The 23,998-nt window shown below is 42.4% G+C and overlaps 1 protein-coding gene across 1 annotated transcript; it reads right to left on the reverse strand.

The window, feature by feature from the left end:
* Positions 1-303: 303 nt before the first annotated feature.
* Positions 304-8,713, reverse strand: zbtb45.S (zinc finger and BTB domain containing 45 S homeolog). The gene is made up of 3 exons (NM_001091311.1): positions 8,561-8,713; positions 5,011-6,615; positions 304-901 (listed from the first exon to the last, which is right to left on the reverse strand). The coding sequence occupies exons 2-3, from the start codon at positions 6,593-6,595 to the stop codon at positions 648-650; spliced, it is 1,839 nt and encodes a 612-aa protein (NP_001084780.1). The 5' UTR covers positions 6,596-6,615; positions 8,561-8,713; the 3' UTR covers positions 304-647.
* Positions 8,714-23,998: the final 15,285 nt, after the last annotated feature.

Below are 23,998 nucleotides of genomic sequence, written 5' to 3' on the forward strand. Positions count from 1 at the left end.
CAATATCTTCAAGCTACCTTTGTGCCAAGGTAACAGGCAGTAACACTGATTTCAATGGTCATATTTAGGTACATTATTAAGCAATGGTTGCCTGGAAATAAACTTGCCTTTTTTTCTTGTCTTCATACAGAGATTGCTGGAAGTCAAACTCTAATCTTCATAGAATATTTGGATTCAGCAGAATGTAGACTGAGCAATCTTCAGAGAAATGTAAGGGGCTGTTCCAGATTCCTAACAAGATGGTATCAGAACGTCCCTCATTGTGACATCGATGCTTTATAAGCAATTCGTTTGAAGTTCTCGTACAGGGTGAAACCCCTTTTTGAAATGTTATATTAGATCAGAACACTATGATGTTCTAGTCTAGTGGTAAAGTAACAGTATCATGCATGCTGAGCACAGATGATTATTGTTTTTTTGTTATTAAACAGCATTGTGTTACATTACCTTTGGAAATGTTGCCATGCAATCCAAGTACACGTTATAGTACATGGAAAAAAAAAAGCTTCTAAAACCTGAAGGCCCCTTATAGAATATCTATCACTAGGAACATGATACGTCTTCATTCTAAATGGAGCCATTTCAAAATAAATACTTAAAAGGAGCTTAGGGATGTCCTTGGCTAGTATTGAAACAGTCCGTCCTTCTCAGGCTGTATGCGTAGCAATATGTCTCTCCAAAAGGGTGCGATGAGAGAAATACTTATTGCAGAAGCAGCACTGGAAACGCTCGGGCCGGTGAGTGCGCATGTGGACATTGAGGGAGCTCTTCTGGGTAAAACGCTTGCAACAAATTGAACACTGGAAGGCACGCACCCCGGTATGAGTGACCATATGTTTCAGCAGGTAATCTCTCAACGAAAATGACCGCCAGCAGATACTGCACTGATGAGGCTTTTCGCCTAATGTAAACGAAACAGATAAGTTAAAAACAAGGACAAGGAAAAAAAAAAGTAAACTAAGAAATTTAAAGTTAAAAAAAAAAAAACATGGATTTATACACAGTTTATATAATCCTATTTAGCCTCTTTAAATCACTGGTTACACTTCCCCTTTACATGGGGGAGTCTACTTTGGCTTAAAGGGGACCAGTCACCCAAAAAAAATATTCCAAATTCTATTTTATCCTGTTAGACAAGCAAAATTAACTTTAATTACACTGTATAAATTATTTGAATCTTGTTTCCGTAAGTCTGGGAACTCAATTATAGCAAGCAGGCAGCAGCCATTTTGTGGACACTGTTATTAAGACAAGCCTTGTATCATCTCAGAATCTTGATGTGCACCAGAATGGGGGACCTGATGTCCATTCCCATGCCCTGGCTACACAATTAAATGGTGAAGAGAACTGGGGAAGGTGGGGGGGAGCAGTGACCTCTAAGAAGTGCTGAATGGAAAGTGAAAGTAATTGCTTGCCCCACCTCTATGCCTAAGGCGGGGCAGACAATATTTGATTATGAGCCGAGATTTTTAAATGAGTTTACAACAGCTATGAATGATTTAATAAAAAAAAAGAATTTGGATTTGATGTTTAATTAAAAAAGGACTTTTATTATACAGCTTTTTATGTCTGGATAACAGGTCCACTTTAAGAGAAAATAATCTAATAAAACGGAGACATGCCAATTTAAGTTTCCTTTCTTTACAAAAAAAAACAACCCCACCCCCTAAAACAAACAGGGCTGCTATGAGGAGTACTGGCATCAAATGTCTTGTTGGCTGACAAGAGGGCGGGGTTTCTGAAGAGTAGGCGGGCTGTGGGTGGAGTTACACCATAACAGGGTATGGTTAAGATGTGGCTGAACATCCGAGGGCGAATTTTATGCCCGTGCCCCATAAAAAAAGACCTCCCCCTGGTGGTTAATGGGTTAATGATTGGAGCGCCCTGGGGGGGCGCCCTGTTAACTTAGTAATATAGGACCAGTGAATTTGTCATAGAGGCCCTTGTAAGAAAAAGCAGAATTATGTACACAAAATATACAATCAAGGCAAAGTAAAAGGTTGATGTTATAAATAGTGGTGACAGCAGCAGTTACCCTTGGTTGTTTGAATATCAAGAAAAGCGCAGGAAGGAGTAATTGAATTATATTGTGTGTGTTAGGAAGGACTTTATAAAATTGAAGTTAACACTAATAAACACTGTTTATGTTATTAGAACAGTTTGGTCTATAGTTTTCTATGCTATGGGCCCAATATCCACTATTTGATATATTTGGGGTTGAATTATAATATATTTGATGTTATAAAAAAAAAAAGGTCAAGGAAGATTTTGGGCATGGAGGGCCACACCCAACCTACAGGCCTCCAGTTGGATCAACTGCCTTATGGTAAAATAATCAAATATTTAGGATACTTGTTGGAACAAGTCATTATACATATACATGCCTTGGATTCAGAACCTTGACTAAAGCTCTCATTTTAGAAACAAAGAACTGGCTGACATGGAAAGACAGGAGCCAAAAACCACTCCAGCACTGTGAATCAGTAGACTTTTTATCAGCATTGTGTCTTATCTTTGGACTTTATTTCATTAATATCGCTTTTAAACACTAAACAAAACAAAAATGAAATGCATATTGTAGTATTTTTCTTAAGCAAATAAACACTGTGACTGATTGATCAGCACTGGGCATACTGAAACCTGGGCATGAAGCCAAGGCAAGTAAATGTTTGCTTTAACTGTTCTATGTGCAGCTGCCTGGAAAGAACTAAGGGTTACTGGCCAGTGTGGATAAATTAGCCCTAAAAACTAACAATATCTCCCATTGGTGTTTGCCTTTATAAACAATGCAATCATGATGCTCCAGTCATATCTGTGTACAATACAACTGCTGCATAAAACTAAAGATAAATGATTCCATAATTAAACCATGAACATTTTCTGGCCCTCTTTAGCTCTTGGTCGTACTTTTGCATATGATAGTAAGTCACTGTAAGATGTTACATTAGCCTTTACAATGCCCCTAAAACCAAACAGTTACTAGTCTTAAAACTTTCCTGCCTATTCACAACTTTTTATAAACCGATTGTATTCCAAAATGTGTGTATTTATACAGTTTATCTATACACGTGAGGGTGTCAAATTTTATTTTAGAAGCCAACATATACAACATTTACTTTGAATTTATGTTACGATGAGAAACCCAGAAACAGGCACATTTTCCACTGGTTCTAACATCAACATGGCCACCATCTATTACAGAACAGCAGCCTAGGTCCCTGAAATAAACTACAGAGGAGCCAATTTAAACACTGTAATAATAACTCACACAAACATGCTATATATGGCAGTTGTGCTTGTCTCACTATTTCAGAGCTCTAGGCTGGAATCTTGACGGTCTTCTAAATATGAAGATCTAAATACGACTGAAAACTGATACAGCACTCAGTTAGGCGGTAGCCTATATACTTTAGTCCTGTATCTGCTACTATATAAAGATAGGGTCTCTAGCTGTAGTTCCGCTTATTCACTGGAACACTAAAGTGCTTTGTAAAAAAAACATAAATATGAACACCATTAAAAAAACTAGGGATGCACCGAATCCACTATTTTGGATTCGGCCGAACCCCCAAATCCTTTGTGAAAGATTTGGCCGAATACCAAACCAATCCCTAATTTGTATATGCAAATTAGGGATGGGAAGGGGAAAACAGTTTTTTACTTCCTTGTTTTCTGACAAAAAGTCACGCCATTTCCCTCCCCGTCCATAATTTGCATATGTAAATTAGGATTCGGTTCGGCCAGGAAGGATTCGGCCGAATCCGAATCCTCCTGAAAAAGACCGAATCCTGAACCGAATCCTGGATTCGGTGCATCCCTAAAAAAAACAGAAATGTTATTTTAATGGAAACAGCAGCCAGGAAGTTGCCAACATGGGCTAGAAACTAATCTATAGGACTGTCAATGTTGCTTGTAATTCCAAGTAATATGAGTGATTGCAAGATTTTAAAAAAAAAAGGCATTTACAAACAGGTGTCGTGTCTTACATGCAGTTGTGTGCCTTGCACTTCTGATAAAAACTGGTCTCACTTAAAGGGGACCCGTCAACCAAAAAAATTATTCAAAATCCTATTTTATCACATTAGTCAAGCAAAATGAACTTTAATTACACTGTATAATTTATCTGAATCTTGTTTCCTTCAGTCTGGGAATTCATTATTATAGCAAGCAGGGAGGAGCCATTTTGTCAGTGTTATTAAGAGGGATGCACCGAATCCAGGATTCTGCCTTTTTCAGCAGGATTCGGAGGAATCCTTCTGCCCGGCCGAACCAAATCCAAACCCTATTTTGCATATACAAATTAGGGGCAGGAAGGGAGATCACGTGACTTTCTCAGAAAACAAGAAAGTAAAAAATGTTTTCCCCTTCCCACCCCTAATTTGCATAAGCAAATTAGGGTTCAGATTCGGTTCGGTATTCGGGGGTTTGGCCGAATCCAAAATAGTGGATTCGGTGCATCCCTAGTTATTAAGAAAAGCCTTGTATCCTCTCAGAATCTTGTTTGTGCACCAGAATGGGGGACCAGACGTCCATCCCCATGCACTGGCTACACAATTAAACAGTGAAGAGAACGGGGGAATGTGGGGTGAGCAGTGACATTTAGGAAGTGCTGAATGGAAAGGGACAGTAATTGTCTGCCCCGCCTCTATGCCTAAAGCATAATGCCTATGGCATAGAGGAGGGGCAGACAATATTTGATTGACAGCTGATTTTTCTGTGAGCTTACAAAAGCTATTAATGCTTTAATAAAAAATAGAAATTGGATTTCAGGTTTAATTTGAAAAGGACTTTTATTATGCAGCTTTTTGTGTCTGGGTGACAGGTCCACTTTAAGAAGCTCTAGTGGTAAGTTTTAGCTCTAGATGGCAGTCTATATCTGCGTTTCATTTCCTATTTTTATTATTCTAGAAAGAACAGGAACAGGTTTTCCATCCTCTTAAAAACAGCAAAATACATAACAGCTTTACACTGTAAAAATGGGTTTCATTTACACATTTGTGCAGAACATACCTGAATGGATAAACATGTGTTTAGTGTAGTTTTTCCGAGAGCTGAATGTTTTCTGACAATGGCTGCATACATAGGAAGGCTCGGGGTTACGAGAAGGTCCAGGACGCGGGGCTGGTTCATTTTGCAAGGCTCCAGAAGCCATGTTGGAGTTCATTTGTACAACATTAGCGGTGCCATCTTGCTGGACACTAAAAAATCCTTGTGTTACACCAGGCTGAGATTGGTTAGGATGCGTCAAGTGAAATTGGAAGATGCTTGAAGTGCTTGTAGCAACAGTTCCAGATGCAGGATTCTTTAGATCTAGCGGTATCGCCGAGGCAACAAATGGTAGTGTTCTGGATTCACCAACTCTAGAATTAAACGGTGGGCTTGATTTGAAATCGGCACTAGCGACAACTGCCAGATTTCTAAGGCTGGAGCCTTCCAAAGTGCAGTCAGGACGGAACTTTTCTTCATTTTCTATAGGGTTCTCCCTAGTTCCTTCAGTGAGGTTTTCTTCATTCTGCCAGGGAGGTATGAAGGACTCAGAGAATACATCTTGGTTGGTAAAGAAATCCTGTCCTTCCGGTGCAAATTCCATTTGACCAGATGAATCTTTTCTGCTATTTCCTGCATTGCGAACTTTTTCTTCAGGACTTTGGGCCTTCTCATTTTCACTGCAACTTGGAAAGCCTCCACTGCATGTATTGTATGCAGTAATTTTATCCTCTTCATCCCCTCCTTCCCTCACATTGCTATCTTCTTCCACATCTTCTTCATCCTCATCTTTGATAATTACAGGTACAGAATCTAAAAGCTGAAGGCGTACTGGCTGACGCTGTTTACGACTGTGGCAGCTTTGCGGAGCCTCTGTCTGTGTGATATAGCCAGTTGCTAAACTTTCAGAAGCTTCAGAAACCTGCTCCCCTTCAGACATAGTTATCTCCCTTACTTCTGGTAGCTGCCTCTGCTGTGACGAAAGCATATCTCTTAATTTGTAACGTACTTCCGAAGCACAAAGTATTTTGGGTGCCTCATTGACTGGTCCCATTTGTGAGATTATTTCAATATCGTTATTTCTTAATGCTGACGGAAGAGAGCAACTTGAGTCTCTTAAACCCATTGAGGATGGACCATTAGAATCTTTGGACACTTGCTCTTGGATTTTGTTAATAGATCTCCCTTGTGGGCCACAAGATGACATAGCAGCAGGGATTTTTACTGGTTTGTTGGCTCTGCTCTGCGATATGATTTGTGTGCATTCATCAATGACAGTTTTGATCTGCAGTATACTGGCTGCAGTTAAAATCTGCAATGCTTCCGACTGGGCAACAACCAGCGAGCCACTATACATAAATTCCACCAACTGCTGTACAACTTGGGTGGGCACCACCGGTGGAACCTCAATTTCAGAATAACCCAGGAGCAGCTTATCATGGAAGAAAGGACTTCCAGCTGCCAAGACACAGCGGTGGGCCCGTAGAGTTGCATCATGTATGTGGACGGTCACGTCACAAAAATGCCCACCTAATCGCTGGGCATTTAGAGTCTCCAGGAGAGACTTGCTGAAGTTCTGCAAGTGGATGTAATGAACGGCATCCACCATTGTTCCAGCCAAGTAGTTTCCTAAGTTAAATAAGAAAAATATCTTACAAGAAAATCATGGACACGTCAGCTAGAATCAGGTAATAAACTGTGACCCACCTCTTAAAGGAGAACTAAAATTTAATATGGCTAAAAATGCCATATTTTATATACTGAACTTATTGCACCAGCCTAAAGTTTCAGCTTGTCAATAGCAGCAATGATCCAGGACTTCAAACTTGTCACAGGGGGTCACCATCTTGGAAAGTGTCTGTGACTCTCACATGCTCAGTGGGCTCTGAGCAGCTGTTGAGAAGCTAAGCTTAGGGCTCGTCACTAATTATCCAGCAGAAAATGATGTAATATAAGCTGATGCTACAGGGCTGATTATTAAATTCTGGTAATAGTTGCACTGGTTTCTGCCATGTAGTAATTATCGGTATTAATTACTAATCAGCCTTATATAAAGACATTTCTATTCTATGTGTACTGTATATTGTGAGTGGGTCCCTAAGTTCAGTAAGTGACAGCAGCACAGAGCATGTGCAGTGAATCAGCAGAAAAGAAGATGGGGAGCTACTGGGGCATCTTTGGAGACACAGATCTTTACTGCTAAAGGGATGTGGTTGTCTTGGGCTGGTACAGAAGCCCAAAACATAAGGTTCATCATTTCTACCCAATTCTTTAGTTAAGTTTTAGTTCTCCTTTAACTTTCAAATAACAAACACATCATGGTCAGGAAAAGGGAGTACATTTAAGCAATGCAAATGGTCAGCAATATAGTGGGGGCCAGGCTACTGTGCATACCAGCAGTTATAAATCTGATTTTAATGGCATATCTTGTATACAGTTGCTGGGCGACTAATCTCCCAAACTGCCTCCTATTGGCTAGAATATATATTGCCGGCGGGATGGCAATCGATGCGCTTCGTTTTCCTAAGGCACCTCACGAGTAAACTTTGGGCGACTTTAGAAAGCGAATCCCTCCGAGTCCCATTCCGCCAGCGATTCAGATTATAGCCGGCAGGAGGCAGTTCGGGGAGATTAGTCGTCCGAAGAAGAGGCGATTTATTGCCGGGTGACTAAATCTCCCTGAATCTGAGCGTGTGTCTCTGCCCTAATTTGTAAATGTAATTGCCTTGCAAAACAGTGTTTGTTTACCCTTTCTATGCTCCAGGAGGGGAGACACAAGCTCAGATTCAGGGAGATTAGTCGCCCAGCAACAAATCGCCTCTTCTTCAGGCGACTAATCTCCCCGAACTGTCTCCTGCCGGCTAGAATCAGAATCGCCGGCGGGATGGGACTCTGAGTGAATCGCTTTCCGAAGTCGCCCAAAGTTTCCTTGTGAGGCGATTGCCGTCCCGCTGGAAATTTATCTTCTAGTCAATAGGAGGCAGTTCGGGGAGATTAGTCGCCCTGAAGATGAGGCGATTTTTTGCTGGGTGACTAATCTCCCCAAACTGCCTCCTAGTGGCTAGAATATAAATCGCCAACAGGATGGCAATCGATGCGCTTTGTTTTCCTAAGTCTCCTCACGAGGAAACTTCGGGCGACTTCGGAAAGCGAATCCCTCCGAGTCCCATCCGGCCAGCGATTCAGATTGTAGCCGGCAGTTCGGGGAGATTAGTCGCCCGAAGAAGAGGCGATTTAATGCCGGGTGACTAAATCTCCCCGAATCTGATCGTGTGTCTCTGCCCTAAATTGTAAATGTAATTGCCTTGCAAAACAGTGTTTGTTTACCCTTTCTCTGCTCTGGCTCTTGAGTCCCAGAGGAAAACCGCCTTCTGCTACATTGTTTCTAGAGTCAGAACCAGAAAACAAAAAAAAAGGGATAAACTACTACTCACTGCTTCTGATACATTTCTAAATAATTAGAAGGAGCCATAAAATGCATTTTCCTTCAGTATGCAAAAAAAAAAAAAACAGTTTTTGGGTGTAAATCCCTTAAATACAAGAGGCACGGCAATAGATTATAAACAAGCCATACCCAGTGGCATTGGCATATCGCAGGCCGCAGTCTCGTTGCTTAAACGCTCCACATCGTCGTTTTATTGTCCCGCAGCAATCAACGTTTAAATCGCCACCACCGCCGTGCCAATGCCCAGCTCCTCCGCTTCTGCCGGCCTGCGTCCCTAGAGTCTCGCGAGATGAGATTGTGACGTCGCGTCTCGACTGCAGACTGTATAAACGCAATGACGCGACACGCAGCCGCCTGGGGAGCGTCTCGGCGTGGCCCAGACAGTGGACGCTCATCACAATGGCAGAAGGTTGTCTGTGCTGGGCACTGCGAGTTTGATACTGTAAAAATTCACGAGTGTGACACGTAAAATAACAGGTCGTCAGTAGTTCATTCTTTTACTTAGTTGCCTATTATCCTACTGAGTTCCCAGATTAATCTTTAAAGAGGAACTTCCAAACCAAAATTTGATAACACAGAAAACCCTACTATATACCCAACACAGTTATCTGTTTCTTCAAAAACTATGAATAATAATTTCTATTAGGGATGCACCGAATCCATATTTTGGATTCGGCCGAATCCATCTTGGAAGATTCGGCTGAATACAGAACCAAATCCTAATTTGCATATGCAAATTAGGGGATGGGAAGGAAAAAGTGGAAAAAATTGGTTTACTTCCTTATTTTGTAACAGATTCACATGAAATCCCACCCACCCCACAATTTGCATATGCAAATTAGGATTCGGTTTGGCCAGGCACAAGGATTCGGCCCAATCCGAACCCTGCTTGAAAAGGCCGAATCTTTGCCGAATCATGAACCGAATCCTGGATTCGGTGCATCCCTAATTTCTATGCTGAAATCCAGCTGTTTAACAGTTCTTCTCTTTCTGCATCATTTGAAATTCAGGCAGGGAAGGAGGGACTAAACACTGATGTTGCAAATTGTAACAACTTCTCCACAGACAGCATGCAGGAACTACATAACCCACAATGCATTGCACTGAGATTTTCCGTTCCTTATTAAAATCACGTGTGCAGGGAATTGTGGGGTTGGAGGATGCAGGCTGAGGACAGATGGCTGTTGATACAAAGTAACAGTAGTCAACCAGCTCAGCAAAGTATTACAAATTTACCGGCAATGTAGCTGCCTGTAAATTTGTAAACCATTGAAATAAGTGAATGTAAAATTAATGAGGGGGCTATTCTATGCCTTTTTGTAATTTACATTCATTATTTATTTTGTTTTTATTCCAAGATATTAAGGGATACATGTGCTGTTAATATGAATGAATTTTGTTATAACAGCGCCACCTGCTGGTCATTTTCCCACCCATCTGACCACCAAGTAGTGAAGGAAGTTGTCAGTAGAAAGAAAGAGGCTGCTCTGATGTTCTTCTGTTTAGGAATAAAATTAGAAACCTCTCATCTTTCCTAAACAGAAGAACATCAGAGCAGCCTCTTTCTTTCTCCTGACAACTTCCTTGACTACTTGGTGGTCAGACGGGTGGATAAATGACCAGTAGGTGGCGCTGTTGTAACAAAATGTATTAATATTAAGAGTACTTGTATCCCTTAATATCTTGGAATAAAAATAAAATAAATAATGATTGTAAATTACAAAAGTGCTTAGAAAAACGTCCTCGTTAATTTTAAAATCACTTATTTTAAAAGTTTACTAATCCTTTAACAAAAGCCATTGGCCTGCCCCAGTCTGGTCAGAACTCACCTTTTTTGGCGGAGTCTGGCCAATCGAACGCCTTGGCTCTGCCCCTTTGACTTCACGACCCGTCCCCCTTTGATGTCACAACCTGCCCTTTTGTTCCCGCACCCCTCCACCAGCTGGTGGAAATTTTATTAAAAGGAGGCAACCCTAGCAGGGGGCTAGGCTTAGGGAACTGTTCAAAACCATTACAATTCATGAAAAGTCTGCATATCTTTTAATTGACTTATAATGCAAAGTTGCTTAAAATTATGGTTACTTTTCAAAAAGCTTAAAGGGGTTGTTCTCCTTTAAACAACTAGTTGGTTTCAGATAGATCAGATAGTTTTGGCGAAACGCGTAGGGCAGGTGGCATAGGTTGACGGTGGGGGACTAGCTCCCATTAGCTCCCCACGTAGACAGGTAGAAACTGGTGGTGTGTGGGACATTACTTGGATGGGAGGGCTCTGAGGTCCATCTCTAACCTTAATGTGTGGTCAGGTGGTGACCCTCTAACTGCATAGAGTAACTGCTTTAAATAACTACCATTGGTCCACCTATGCTTTGGCATTTTATACTATTTTAATTATATGTTTTTTAGGGACACTGGTCCCACACATCTTCCTGATGTAAGGAGGAGTGAGTTTGTTGGTGTGCTGTGTGGGCACTTGCCCAGTGTGTTTTTTCATTCTAGTCTTTTTTAATGGTCCTATTAAAAGTTATTTTTTTAATATTTATTTGCAATTGACTCTTAGGGGGGAATTCACAAAAGTGTCGGGAACGAAAAAATGTCTTTAAAATGTCGTAGAAAGTGTCGTAGCAACAGCCAACAAATTCACAGAGCATTTCTCCGCCAATTTTCCGACATGTACGACACTTTTGTGTCGTTAAAAGTGGGCGTGGCTTTTTCGGCACCACTTTTCCCGACATTTTTATGAATTACTCGTAAACTCTTTTTTTTTACCGACAATTTTTCAGACACTTTAGGCTCTCCAAAATGAAAATGAAAGTCAAATTGTCTTTTAAAAAGTCTTGGTAAATGTCGTTTGTACGATGAAAGGGGGGAATTCACAAAAGTGTCGGTAAAATAAGTCACCCAGAAGTGGCGGTCGACAAATTTGTAAAATGCCGTACGTACGGCAAATTCACAAAGGCAGATGTTACCATCTCTGAATGTCTCGTAAGTCTGACAATTTTCTAAAATGTCGTATATCTTTTCATCGTACAAACGACATTTACCAAGACTTTTTAAACGACAATTTGTCTGACATTTTCATTTTGGAGAGCCTAAAGTGTCTGAAAAATTGTCGGTAAAAAAAAAGAGTTTACAAGTAATTCATAAAAATGACGGGAAAAGTGGCGCTGAAAAAACCACGCCCACTTTTAACGACACTAATTCAAAAGTGTTGCACATGTCGGAAAACTGGCGGAGAAATGCTCTGTGAATTTGTCGGCTGTTGCTACGACACTTTCTACGACATTTTAAAGACATTTTTTCGTTCCAGACACTTTTGTGAATTACCCCCTTAGTGTCTACTAGTGAGTTGGAACCCAAACTGGTTTGCTGGTGGGTGGGGGATTGCTGTCCGACCACTGTGGAACTGCAACTCCCCACATCACAACTCTTTCCAATGACTTTCTATTTTCTATGTGTGCCGGTTTTTCTAATATTGAAGTGTAAAGTGTCATTTCTCTCCTTCTAAAGCAGCTCTGGGAGGGGGGGGGTCGCCGATCCTGTAAACTGTTTTAAATGGATACATTTAGTTGATACATTTTTTATCTTTGTCTCTGGGTTTCATTACAGGCAGCTGTTAGAATTGATACAATAGTTGCTAATACTCCAGAGATGCTGCTGAGAAATGTATCAACTAAATGTTGCAAAATTGTAACAGTTCAGAGACTGCACCTGAACTACTGAGCTGCCAGACTCAAACACCAGAGACACGAACATTCACCTTTAAACTTAGATTTTGGAAAGTAATGGAATGTAATTGAAAAAAGTCTTTATTTCTGGGGAACAATCTAAAAACAACTGAATTGAAAAAAGTGTTTGGAAGATGAACAACCCCTTTAAGTTATGTTTTTATAACCCACCGTTATTTAACATATATTGACTGATTTTCAATCAATATAAATAAGGACAGAGACACACAGTGCTATTTCGGGAGGTGAGTTGCCCAATGACAAATCGATTCTTCTTCGGGCGACTAATCTCCCCGAACTACCTTCCCGTCGTCTAAAATGTAAATCGCCGGCGGGATGGCACTCGGATAGCTACGGCTTTTCAAAAGTCGCCCTAAGTTTCCTCGTGAGGCAACTTCAGGCGACCAGAAAAGTGAATTGTTCTCAGTGCCATCGCACTGGCGATTTACATTCTAGCCAGCGGGAAGGCAGTTCAGGAAAATTAGTCACTCGAAGAAGAATCGATTTGTTGTTGGGCGACTAATGTCTCGAAATAGCACCGTGTGTCTCTGCCCTAATGGTGGGATCCAAAGGAATTAATTGGTCTACTATATAGTAACAATTTGGGGATTAACCACTAAAGGTATGCGGGATTAATGTTATCGGAAGTAACTAAATGACTACCCATTTTTCCTATTTATTAATAAGGAAAGACATTGGGTGAAATTGAACAAAACTGAATTTTTGAGATGTCTTTTTTTTACCTCTGGCATTAGAGGGTACCAGAGTTTTTGTACAGGGCAAATATTTTCATAATTTAAAGAACAAGGGAAACTTTTGGAGAAAACAGCAGCATACTTCCCAACTGCCCCGTTTTCTGCAGGACAGTCTCTTTTTCTCAGTTTCTTTTTAATCTCCTGCACTGACGCCAGAAAAATATACAACGTTTCTGAAACTTAATTAAAATAAGAGGCCTATTGGCAGAGAGTCTAGAGCACTACACACCATCTCTTAGATATATTTGTAACATATATATACTTGTTGTATTTGTTATTTAAGATAAGCAAAGATACAATGGTAACTATTTAAGATAACCAGGTCTCTTGTGGACACTCTGATAAAGCTGGCACCCTGCGGAATGAGGGGAGGATTTTTAGGTGTGGGTATAGATGTGGGTCACGGGTCGGGTTGCGAGTCTCATCTAAATTTCTTATCTTATGTGCTATTGTCTATATTTTACTCCTTTTAAAGTTGTACAAAACTTGTTTTTGTCCCGCCCACTTTTGATGATGTCATTTCCGGTTTGCAGAAACATCACTTCCTGTTTGATGGTGGTCGGCGGCTTGCTGGTTGGGGATAAGGCAGTTGCGGGTCCGGGTCAGGTAGCGGATCAAAGTGGGTAAATATGCGGATTGCGGTGCGTGTTGTGGGCTGTAGGTTGCGGGTCCAAGTCTCAGAAATTGGTTCTGCGCAGGACTCTACACTGTGAATCACAGTTTAATGAGCAATTCAGCTTCATTAACAAAACTGTTATAAAATATAAAACATGTTAATAAAATTCCCAGAAATGTGTTGAAACTTTCAAAACCTGCCAAATTTTGTAAAATGGATATGGTAATTAGGGGGTGTATCCATATAGTGGGCGTGGACAAAAGTTGCACTGTGTGTTTATTGGGAGCCTGGTCAGTTCCTGATGAGTGCATCAGAAGAAAGAGATTTTGTTGAAGTGGGTTCCAAGTAGTTTTGATAATGATATGTGCTGATTGTTTACTAAAGCATATAAAAACGGAGGTCCCCATATTGATGGCTTAGATCTCTCCTGCGGATAGGGATGTAGCGAACGTCGGAAAAAAAGTTCGCGAACATATTCGCGAACTTGCGCAAAAATGCGAGCGGTTCGCGAACGGTTCGCGAACCCCATAGACTTCAATGGGAAGGCGAACTTTAACATCTAGAAAAGACATTTCTGGCCAGAAAAATGATTTTAAAGTTGTTTAAAGGGTGCAACGACCTGGACAGTGGCATGCCAGAGGGGGATCAAGGGCAAAAATGTATCTGAAAAATCTGCCTGTGTGTGCTTGGAAGAGATAGTGTAGGGGGAGAGCTGTTAGTGATTTCAGGGACAGATGATAGTAAGTTTGCTGGCTAGTAATCTGCTTGATACTGCTCTGTATTGGAGGGACAGAAGTCTGCAGGGATTTGAGGGACATTTTAGCTTAGGTAGCTTTGCTGGCTAGTAATCTACTGTTCTCTTTAAACAACTGCCATACGTTGACCTTGTAGGCATTGTTTGCCCAGTTTTTTTGGACGCAGCCACTGAAGCACAGTTGCCAGAAAAAATATGCCATATAAATGCTGAAAATAGTCATTTTTCGCCATACGTTGACCTTGTAGACATTGTTTGCCCAGTTTTTTTGGACGCAGCCACTGAAGCACAGTTGCCAGAAAAAATATGCCATATAAATGCTGAAAATAGTAATTTTTCGCCATACGTTGACCTTGTAGACATTGTTTGCCCAGTTTTTTTGGTTGCAGCCACTGAAGCACAGTTGCCAGAAAAAATATGCCACATAAATGCTGAAAATAGTCATTTTTTGCCATATACGTTGAGTCAACGTATGGCAAAAAATGACTATTTTCAGCATTTATATGGCATATTTTTTCTGGCCTCTGTGCTTCAGTGGCTGTGGCCAAAAAAACTGGGCAAACAATGCCTACAAGGTCAACGTCGTTGACCTTGTAGGCATTGTTTGCCCAGCCTCTTGATACGGGGGTCCTTCAACAGGCATGACAGCATGAAAGACCCCATTCTCACAAGGTTGGATGCAGAGCTATCCATCTCCGCTTCCTCATTATCAAGGACTGCATCATCCACGGTCTCCTCCCCCCAGCCACGTACAAGACCAGGGGTCCCCAAAAGGTCACCACTAGCCCCCTGGGAAGCCTGCTCCTGTTGGTCCTCCTCCTCCTCCTCCACAAAGCCACCTTCCTCCTCTGACTCCACTTCTGGCACCTCTCCCTGCGTTGCAGCATGTGCCTGGGTTCGTTCTGGTGATTCCGACCAGAAATCGTGCGCTTCCAGCTCCTCGTCACGCTGGTCTACAGCCTCATCTGTCACTCGTCGCACGGCACGCTCCAGGAATAAAGCGAAGGGTATTAGGTCGCTGATGGTGCCTTCGGTGCGACTGACCATATTTGTCACCTCTTCAAAAGGTCGCATGAGCCTGCAGGCATCGCGCATAAGCACCCAGTAACGGGGGAAAAAAATCCCCAGCTGTGCAGATCCAGTCCTACCACCCAGTTCAAAAAGGTACTCGTTGACGGCCCTTTGTTGTTGCAGCAGACGTTCCAACATAAGGAGCGTTGAATTCCAGCGAGTCTGGCTGTCAGAAATCAAACGCCTGACTGGCATGTTGTAGCGCTGCTGAATGTCAGCAAGGCGTGCCATGGCTGTGTAGGAACGTCTGAAATGGGCCGACACCTTTCTGGACTGGGTGAGAACGTCCTGGAATCCTGGGTACTTGGAGACAAAACGTTGGACTATTAAATTTAACACATGTGCCATGCAGGGCACATGTGTTAAATTGCCTAGTCTCAACGCTGCCAACAGATTGCTTCCATTGTCACACACCACTTTTCCGATCTGCAGTTGGTGTGGGGTCAGCCACCGATCGGCCTGTGACTGCAGAGATGACAGGAGTACAGATCCGGTATGGTTTTTGCTTTCCAGGCACGTCATCCCCAAGACAGCGTGACAACGGCGTACCTGGCACGTCGAATAGCCTAGGGGGAGCTGGGGGTGCACAGGTGTGGAGGAGGAGAAGGAGGACCCAGCAGCAGAGTAAGAAGAAGAAGAAGACGAGGTAGAGAGCGATGGAGGAGTAGAGGTGGTGGCAGAACCGCGTGCAATCCGTGGCGGTGACACCAACTCCACTGTTGTTGTTGAGCTACCCATTCCCTGCTTCCCAGCCATTACCAAGTTCACCCAGTGGGCAGTGTAGGTGACATACCTGCCCTGACCATGCTTGGAGGACCATGCGTCAGTAGTCATATGGACCTTTGGCCCAACACTAAGTGACAGAGATGCGGTAACTTGGCTCTGCACATGTTGGTACAGGTGTGGTATTCCCTTTTTAGAAAAAAAATTGCGGCTGGGTACCTTCCACTGCGGTGTCCCAATTGCTACAAATTTGCGGAAGGCCTCAGAGTCCACCAGCTGGTATGGTAAAAGCTGGCGGGCTAAGAGTGCAGACAAGCCAGCTGTCAGACGCCGGGCAAGGGGGTGACAGTCAGACATTGGCTTCTTACGCTCAAACATGGCCTTCACAGAAACTTGGCTGGTGGCAGATGACTGGGAATGGGAACAGGTGGTCAAGGTGGAAGGCGGAGTGGAGGGTGGTTCAGACGGGTCAAGGAGAGCAGAGGTAGAGCAGTAAGATGCTGGACCAGAAGGAGTGTGGCTTTTAGTTTGCCTGTTGCCTTTGAGGTGTTGCTCCCAAAGTGCTTTGTGCTTGCCGCTCATGTGCCTTCGCATAGAAGTTGTACCTATGTGGCTGTTGGGCTTACCAAGGCTCAGTTTCTGACTGCACTCATTGCAAATTACAATGCTTTTGTCAGAGGCACACACATTAAAAAATCCCACACTGCTGACTTTTTGGAAGTGTGCGATCTGGCGGTAACAGTAGAAGTTGGCGGAGTTGGCGGTATTGGCGGCAATGGCGGGTGCGTTGGCCGGCTGAACACAGGTGCCGATACATGTTGTTGCCCTACTGATCCCTGCGGGCTGTCCTCCCTGCTTCTTCTAAGTCTTATTCTCCTACTGCCTCTCTGACTCTCCGTCTCTCCATCTGAACTACCCTCCTCTTGCTCTCTTCTACTAGGCACCCACAAAACATCAATCTCCTCATCATCATTCTCCTCAGATGCATCAATTTCTTCTGACACATCACAGAAGGAAGCAGCAGCGGGGACCTCCTCCTCATCACTCATTATGTCCATCTCTATCGTGTTCTCTGCCAGAATTAAATCTGGTGTAAGGTCCTCATCTCCTTCATCTTCTTCTGGCAATAATGGTTGCGCATTACTCAGTTCAAGAAACTCATGGGAAAATAACTCCTCTGACCCCAGTGAAGAAGGGGCACCGGTGGTGGAGGAAGTGTTACGTGGGGTGGCCATAGCAGTGGAGGATGAGGAGGATGTTGTGGTAAAGTTAGAAACGGTAGAGGATGGGGTGTGCTGTGTAAGCCAGTCAACTACCTCTTCAGCATTTTGGGAGTTCAGGGTCATTGGCTTTTTAAAACTGGGCAATTTGCTAGGGCCACAGGATTGCATAGCAGCACGGCCCCTAGCACGGCCTCTGCGTGGCGGCCTGCCTTTGCCTGGCATTATTTTTAAAAAAACAACAACAACAACAAAAACTCAGTTGGTTTTTCTGGAAACGATAATACACACAGCTAGATGGCGGGTTGAAGAAAACACTGTGCAAATAATGCCTACAAAGTCAACGTATACACTACTACAGCGGTGGATACGGATTACGTAAAATATATGAATGCTGCTTGAAAAAAAGTAACTCAAGTGGTTTTTCTAGAGACGATAATATTATCAATATTTAGACAAAATGTGAACAAGGTCACACAGCTCGATGGCGGGTTGAAGAAAACAGTGTGCAAATAATGCCTACAAGGTCAACGTATACACTACTACAGCGGTGGATACGGATTACGTAAAATATATGAATGCTGCTTGAAAAAAAGTAACTCAAGTGGTTTTTCTAGAGACGATAATATTATCAATATTTAGACAAAATGTGAACAAGCTCACACAGCTCGATGGCGGGTTGAAGAAAACAGTGTGCAAATAATGCCTACAAGGTCAACGTATACACTACTACAGCGGTGGATACGGATTACGTAAAATATATGAATGCTGCTTGAAAAAAAGTAACTCAAGTGGTTTTTCTAGAGACGATAATATTATCAATATTTAGACAAAATGTGAACAAGCTCACACAGCTCGATGGCGGGTTGAAGAAAACACTGTGCAAATAATGCCTACAAGGTCAACGTATACACTACTACAGCGGTGGATACGGATTACGTAAAATATATGAATGCTGCTTGAAAAAAAGTAACTCAAGTGGTTTTTCTAGAGACGATAATATTATCAATATTTAGACAAAATGTGAACAAGCTCACACAGCTCGATGGCGGGTTGAAGAAAACACTGTGCAAATAATGCCTACAAGGTCAACGTATACACTACTACAGCGGTGGATACGGATTACGTAAAATATATGAATGCTGCTTGAAAAAAAGTAACTCAAGTGGTTTTTCTAGAGACGATAATATTATCAATATTTAGACAAAATGTGAACAAGGTCACACAGCTCGATGGCGGGTTGAAGAAAACAGTGTGCAAATAATGCCTACAAGGTCAACGTATACACTACTACAGCGGTGGATACGGATTACGTAAAATATATTATGGCTGCTTGAAAAAAGTGACTCCGGTGTTTTTTCTGGAGACGGTAATATTATGGATATTTAGACAGAATGTGAACAAGGTCACACAGCTCGATGGCGGGTTGAAGAAAACAGTGTGCAAATAATGCCTACAAGGCCAACGTATACACTACTACAGCGGTGGATACGGATTACGTAAAATATATGAATGCTGCTTGAAAAAAGTGACTCCGGTGTTTTTTCTGGAGACGGTAATATTATGGATATTTAGACAGAATGGGAACAAGGTCACACAGCTCGATGGCGGGTTGAAGAAAACAGTGTGCAAATAATGCCTACAAGGCCAACGTATACACTACTACAGCGGTGGATACGGATTACGTAAAATATATTATGGCTGCTTGAAAAAAGTGACTCCGGTGTTTTTTCTGGAGACGGTAATATTATGGATATTTAGACAGAATGTGAACAAGGTCACACAGCTCGATGGCGGGTTGAAGAAAACAGTGTGCAAATAATGCCTACAAGGCCAACGTATACACTACTACAGCGGTGGATACGGATTACGTAAAATATATGAATGCTGCTTGAAAAAAGTGACTCCGGTGTTTTTTCTGGAGACGGTAATATTATGGATATTTAGACAGAATGGGAACAAGGTCACACAGCTCGATGGCGGGTTGAAGAAAACAGTGTGCAAATAATGCCTACAAGGCCAACGTATACACTACTACAGCGGTGGATACGGATTACGTAAAATATATTATGGCTGCTTGAAAAAAGTGACTCCGGTGTTTTTTCTGGAGACGGTAATATTATGGATATTTAGACAGAATGTGAACAAGGTCACACAGCTCGATGGCGGGTTGAAGAAAACAGTGTGCAAATAATGCCTACAAGGCCAACGTATACACTACTACAGCGGTGGATACGGATTACGTAAAATATATTATGGCTGCTTGAAAAAAGTGACTCCGGTGTTTTTTCTGGAGACGGTAATATTATGGATATTTAGACAGAATGTGAACAAGGTCACACAGCTCGATGGCGGGTTGAAGAAAACACTGTGCAAATAATGCCTACAGGGCAAATAATGCCTAAAAGGTCAACTTATACACTACTACAGCGGTAGTAAAATAAAAAAAAGTAAAATAAAAAAAAAATGAATATTAAAAAAAAAAATTAAAGTTGGTGCTGCTGAACTACTAGGAGCAGCAGATTAGCACACCAGTCCCACTCCCCAACACTGCTAGACTAATAGCACTGGGCTCTTATAGTAGTAGTAGTAGTAGTAGTAGTAAAACAACAAAAAAATAAATAAAAGCAGTCCTTACAAGGACTACTGTTATTGCAGCAGTCAGCAGATGAGATCAGAAGCAGGACAGCTGCCCACTGCAGCTACATACAGAGCACTGCAGTAGAAGGTAGATTACTAGCCAGCAAAGCTACCTAAGCTTAAATGTCCCTCAAACCCCTGCAGACTTCTGTCCCTCCAATAACAGAGCAGTATCAAAACGATTACTAGCCAGCAAACTTTCAACTGTCCCTGAAATCACTAACAGGCAGCAGCTCTCTCCCTACACTATCTCTTCAGCACACACAGGCAGAGTGAAAAAACGCTGCAGGGCTTCGGTTTTTATAGGGAAGGGGAGTGGTCCAGGGGAGAGCTTCCTGATTGGCTGCCATGTACCTGCTGGTCTGGGGTGAGAGGGCAAAAAAAAGCGCCAACAATGGCGAACCCAAAATGGCGAACGTCGCGCGACGTTCGCGAACTTCCGGCGAGCGCGAACACCCGATGTTCGCGCAAACAAGTTCGCCGGCGAACAGTTCGCGACATCTCTACCTGCGGAGCAAACGCAAGTACTGCCCAGGGACATTGGGCAACGTTTGAGGTTTCTTTGCTGACTGAATTGGGATCTCCCAGTCGCTTGGTGCAGATGAAAATGCTTGCTTCGTTTGCTGAAATGGTGATGTATATCTTATTCTCTTACAAACGTTATCTGTAATAAAGTTTTGCTTAGCAACTTTTTAATAAAAAATGATGTTACTGGTCCTTTAATGAAATACATAGGACATACAGTAATAACTTTCTCCACACATTAAATATGTTTTTATTTAATCAATCAAAGATCAAAATAGAGCAGACCCTTCATATACCATGACCTGGATAAATAAGAACCTTCACAGATGCATAGACAATATGTTCTTATCTGAGATGTACCTGTTTTTTAGTTGGTTTAAATGTGTGTCTGGAAAATTCCCATTTCGTATTTTAGATATGAAATGTAATTGCAGCAAGGAAGAGGATTTTGAAGCACAGACAGATATTCAGGTACAGTAGCTATTTCAACAGAAAGGCTATAAAATTACTTTAAAAAGAGCTTACCGGGAGGACTAACAAGTCAGTGAGATCAACAGATTTGCTATGCAAAGAAGTGAAACTTGCCCCATTTGTTAAATGGTATACTATGCTGAACTATTGAATTAAGCGTACCAAAGGATATTGCTGGCTGACCTTTTTCTGTCTCCGATTTTAGCAGCCAAATAGTTGTGTCTTTTAGGTCTAAAACAATCAAAATTTTGATATCTCCAAATTTGGAAGGAAAATTGGTTTTGCTTATAGGAAATGGGTCAAGCAGAAAGAATGTACTTATATACCTATAGCCTTACACTTAAATAACAGATGAGAGATTTGAGATTAAGTTTGATGTGGATATAATACAATACGAGTGATATACCAAGCCATATGTGCCTGTGGATCAGTATTTGGGAAGAACTAATTGGCCATTTCAGAGACAGAAAATCTAGGGAAAAAACGCTCACACACAAGCTGCAGCATTTTTTGGAAACCCCATTGCTGACTCTTCAAGGTCTATTTCTAAAATTTCAAATTTGTGTCATTTTAGAGTTTTTTCTACTACAAATACACTAAGTTAAAACAAAATAGACTGTTTGCTTATTTATTTACAAATCTGAATATAAAAAATTCAGTTGAATAATATTGTGAAAAACAACTTGAATACCTCAAATTTGTAGTCAAAAAAGTCAAGTCTTCTATACTTAGTATTTTTCAATAATTTAGGAAAAGACAACGGGTGAAAGTGACCAAATGCAAGTTTTAGTTCAGTGTCAGACTGTGGGGGTCAGAGCCCACTCCTGGCCTCCCCTCCACCACCCTCCATGGCCCCCAGCCACAATCCCCCTTACCCCCACATACCTCTTTTAACTTCTTTTCACAATAAATCTAATGTGCCAATGGGGAGCAGGTCTGGGCCAGCGGCCGGGACACAGGGGGAAAAAACTGTGGGCCCTACTGGCCCAGTCTGACCCTGTTTTAGTTTCCTTTTCACAATAAAACTAATGTGCCAAATTGCCAATGGGGAGCAGGTCTGGGCAAGCGGGACACAGGTGGGAAAAAACAGTGGGCCCTACTGGCCCAGTCTGAGCCTGTTTTAGTTTCCTTACATCACTGAAGCACAATCCCTTGCCGGAACTGCAGTGGAAAAGCAGGGGTGATCCTGACCCCTCTGCCGCCTGAGGCAGCTTGCAGTTGGAAGAGAGGGCCAGGACACTAGCGCAGAGAGCATAACTGTGTTCTCTGCGCTAGAAGAGCCGAATTTCAGGTTTGAACCCCGGAAATTCGGTTCTTAAAGAACCAGGAGCAGCACTATTGCCGCCCCTGGTATCTAGTGGGGTGCTGCCGCCTGAGGCAAAATTCCCAGTTCGCCTCATTGGCGAAGCTCCCCTGTGGAGAAGCATACTGCCACCTGTCCTGTTTTCTGGGGGACAGTCCTAATTTTGGCAGCTCAGACTGCAGTCTAAACTAAAACATCCTGCGTTTCCCTTTGATCCCCTGCACTGACACCAGAAAAAGATATGTTTCTGAAACTTAATTATAATAAGAGGCTTTTTGACAGAGAGCCAAGAACATTCAGTAGTTGCATTTGATACATTTGTAACAATTAAAGTAAGTAAAGATCCAATTTTAACTATTTAAGATAAACAAGTCTGTTGGGAGAACTGAGACTTAAAGGAGAACTAAACCCTAAAGTTAAAAAAAAAACATTACCCCCTACCCTACATAGACCCCTCCCTCTTCCCCCCCAGCCTAGCTGCTTCCCCTAGCAAATGCCCCTAAGTCTTTACTTACCCCTCCGTGCAGATTCTGTCCAGCAGAGTTCACGGCAGCCATCTTCAGCCACTTCAGTAATCTTTGGAATGAGACCGGTGCTTCGGCTATTTTCGTGAGTTTCTGCGAATGCGCAGTTGTTTCGAAACAGAAAATTGCTCCAACTCTGCATGTGCTGCTACACTGGTCTCATTCCCAAGATTACCAAAGAGAAGAAGATGGCTGCCATGAACTCCAGTGGACAGAATCTGCACAGAGGGGTAAGTAAAGACTTAGGGGCATTTGTTCATAACCTGCCAAATTATGTAAAATGGACGTGGTAATTAGGGGTGTGGTCATTAAATGGGCGTGGTCAAGAGTTATTTTTGTTCTTTAAATCTTATTCTCGTGTAGTCCTTGTTTAAGCACCACATTTGGGAAAACCTGACCCGAGTTTAGGAAAATAAACTTTTTGCCCAGGGCTGTCTGTCGTTGTCAGTAAGGGGGTGTGTGGGTCTTTTTAGTTTAGTCCCTGTCACAAGTAGGGTTACCACATTTTAAAAAAAAAAAAATTACCGGCCAGTGGTGGGGGCAGAAAATAAAGTGGCGGGACGTGACACAAAAAGGGGCGGAGCATATGAAGCTCGCCGCAAAAGTTGCGGAGCCACGGGGGTACAGTGTCACAAAAGGGGCAGGGCCACAGCCCGAAGCCAAAGAAAATGTAAGTTTTCATCGACGGGCAAGGGATTTTGTAAATGGTATTACAAATTACCGGCAGCTACATTGCCGGTAAATTTGTAATACCGGCCCCGGCAGGTGTTTTACCGGCTAGACCCTAGTTACAAGTCAAAGCTTTTGGTCAGAATTGGGGGGTAGAGCCTCTGGTTGCCACCAGGTCCGGACTGAGAATTAAAATAGGCCCCAGCATTTCAGGTACACAGAGGCCCAATCAGCTCACTAAATACTGATTTTTTTTTGGGACTTTATAGCAGCACCTCTGGCATTTGCCAGAACCCACAGATTGCCAGTCTGGGACTGGTTGCCACCAGTATTGATGGTTAGGTATTGTTCCCTAGCACAAACTCCAAACACAAAAATAAATGGTCTGCAAAGTACAATGAGCACAGAATATAAAATTGTGAGGTGAGCCACACGGCTGTGTATTCTGTAACCTTGACAGACCGCCAAGCGTGACTATAAACTTGTGTTAGTGTATAAATGACGTGCAGTTTTGCGTTACTAAGAAAACCCCAGTGCACACTGTACTCGTCACGCCACCAAGTGGTCGCTT

The sequence above is a fragment of the Xenopus laevis genome, chromosome 7S (genome assembly GCF_017654675.1).
Source record: "Xenopus laevis strain J_2021 chromosome 7S, Xenopus_laevis_v10.1, whole genome shotgun sequence".
Classification (NCBI taxonomy): domain Eukaryota; kingdom Metazoa; phylum Chordata; class Amphibia; order Anura; family Pipidae; genus Xenopus; species Xenopus laevis.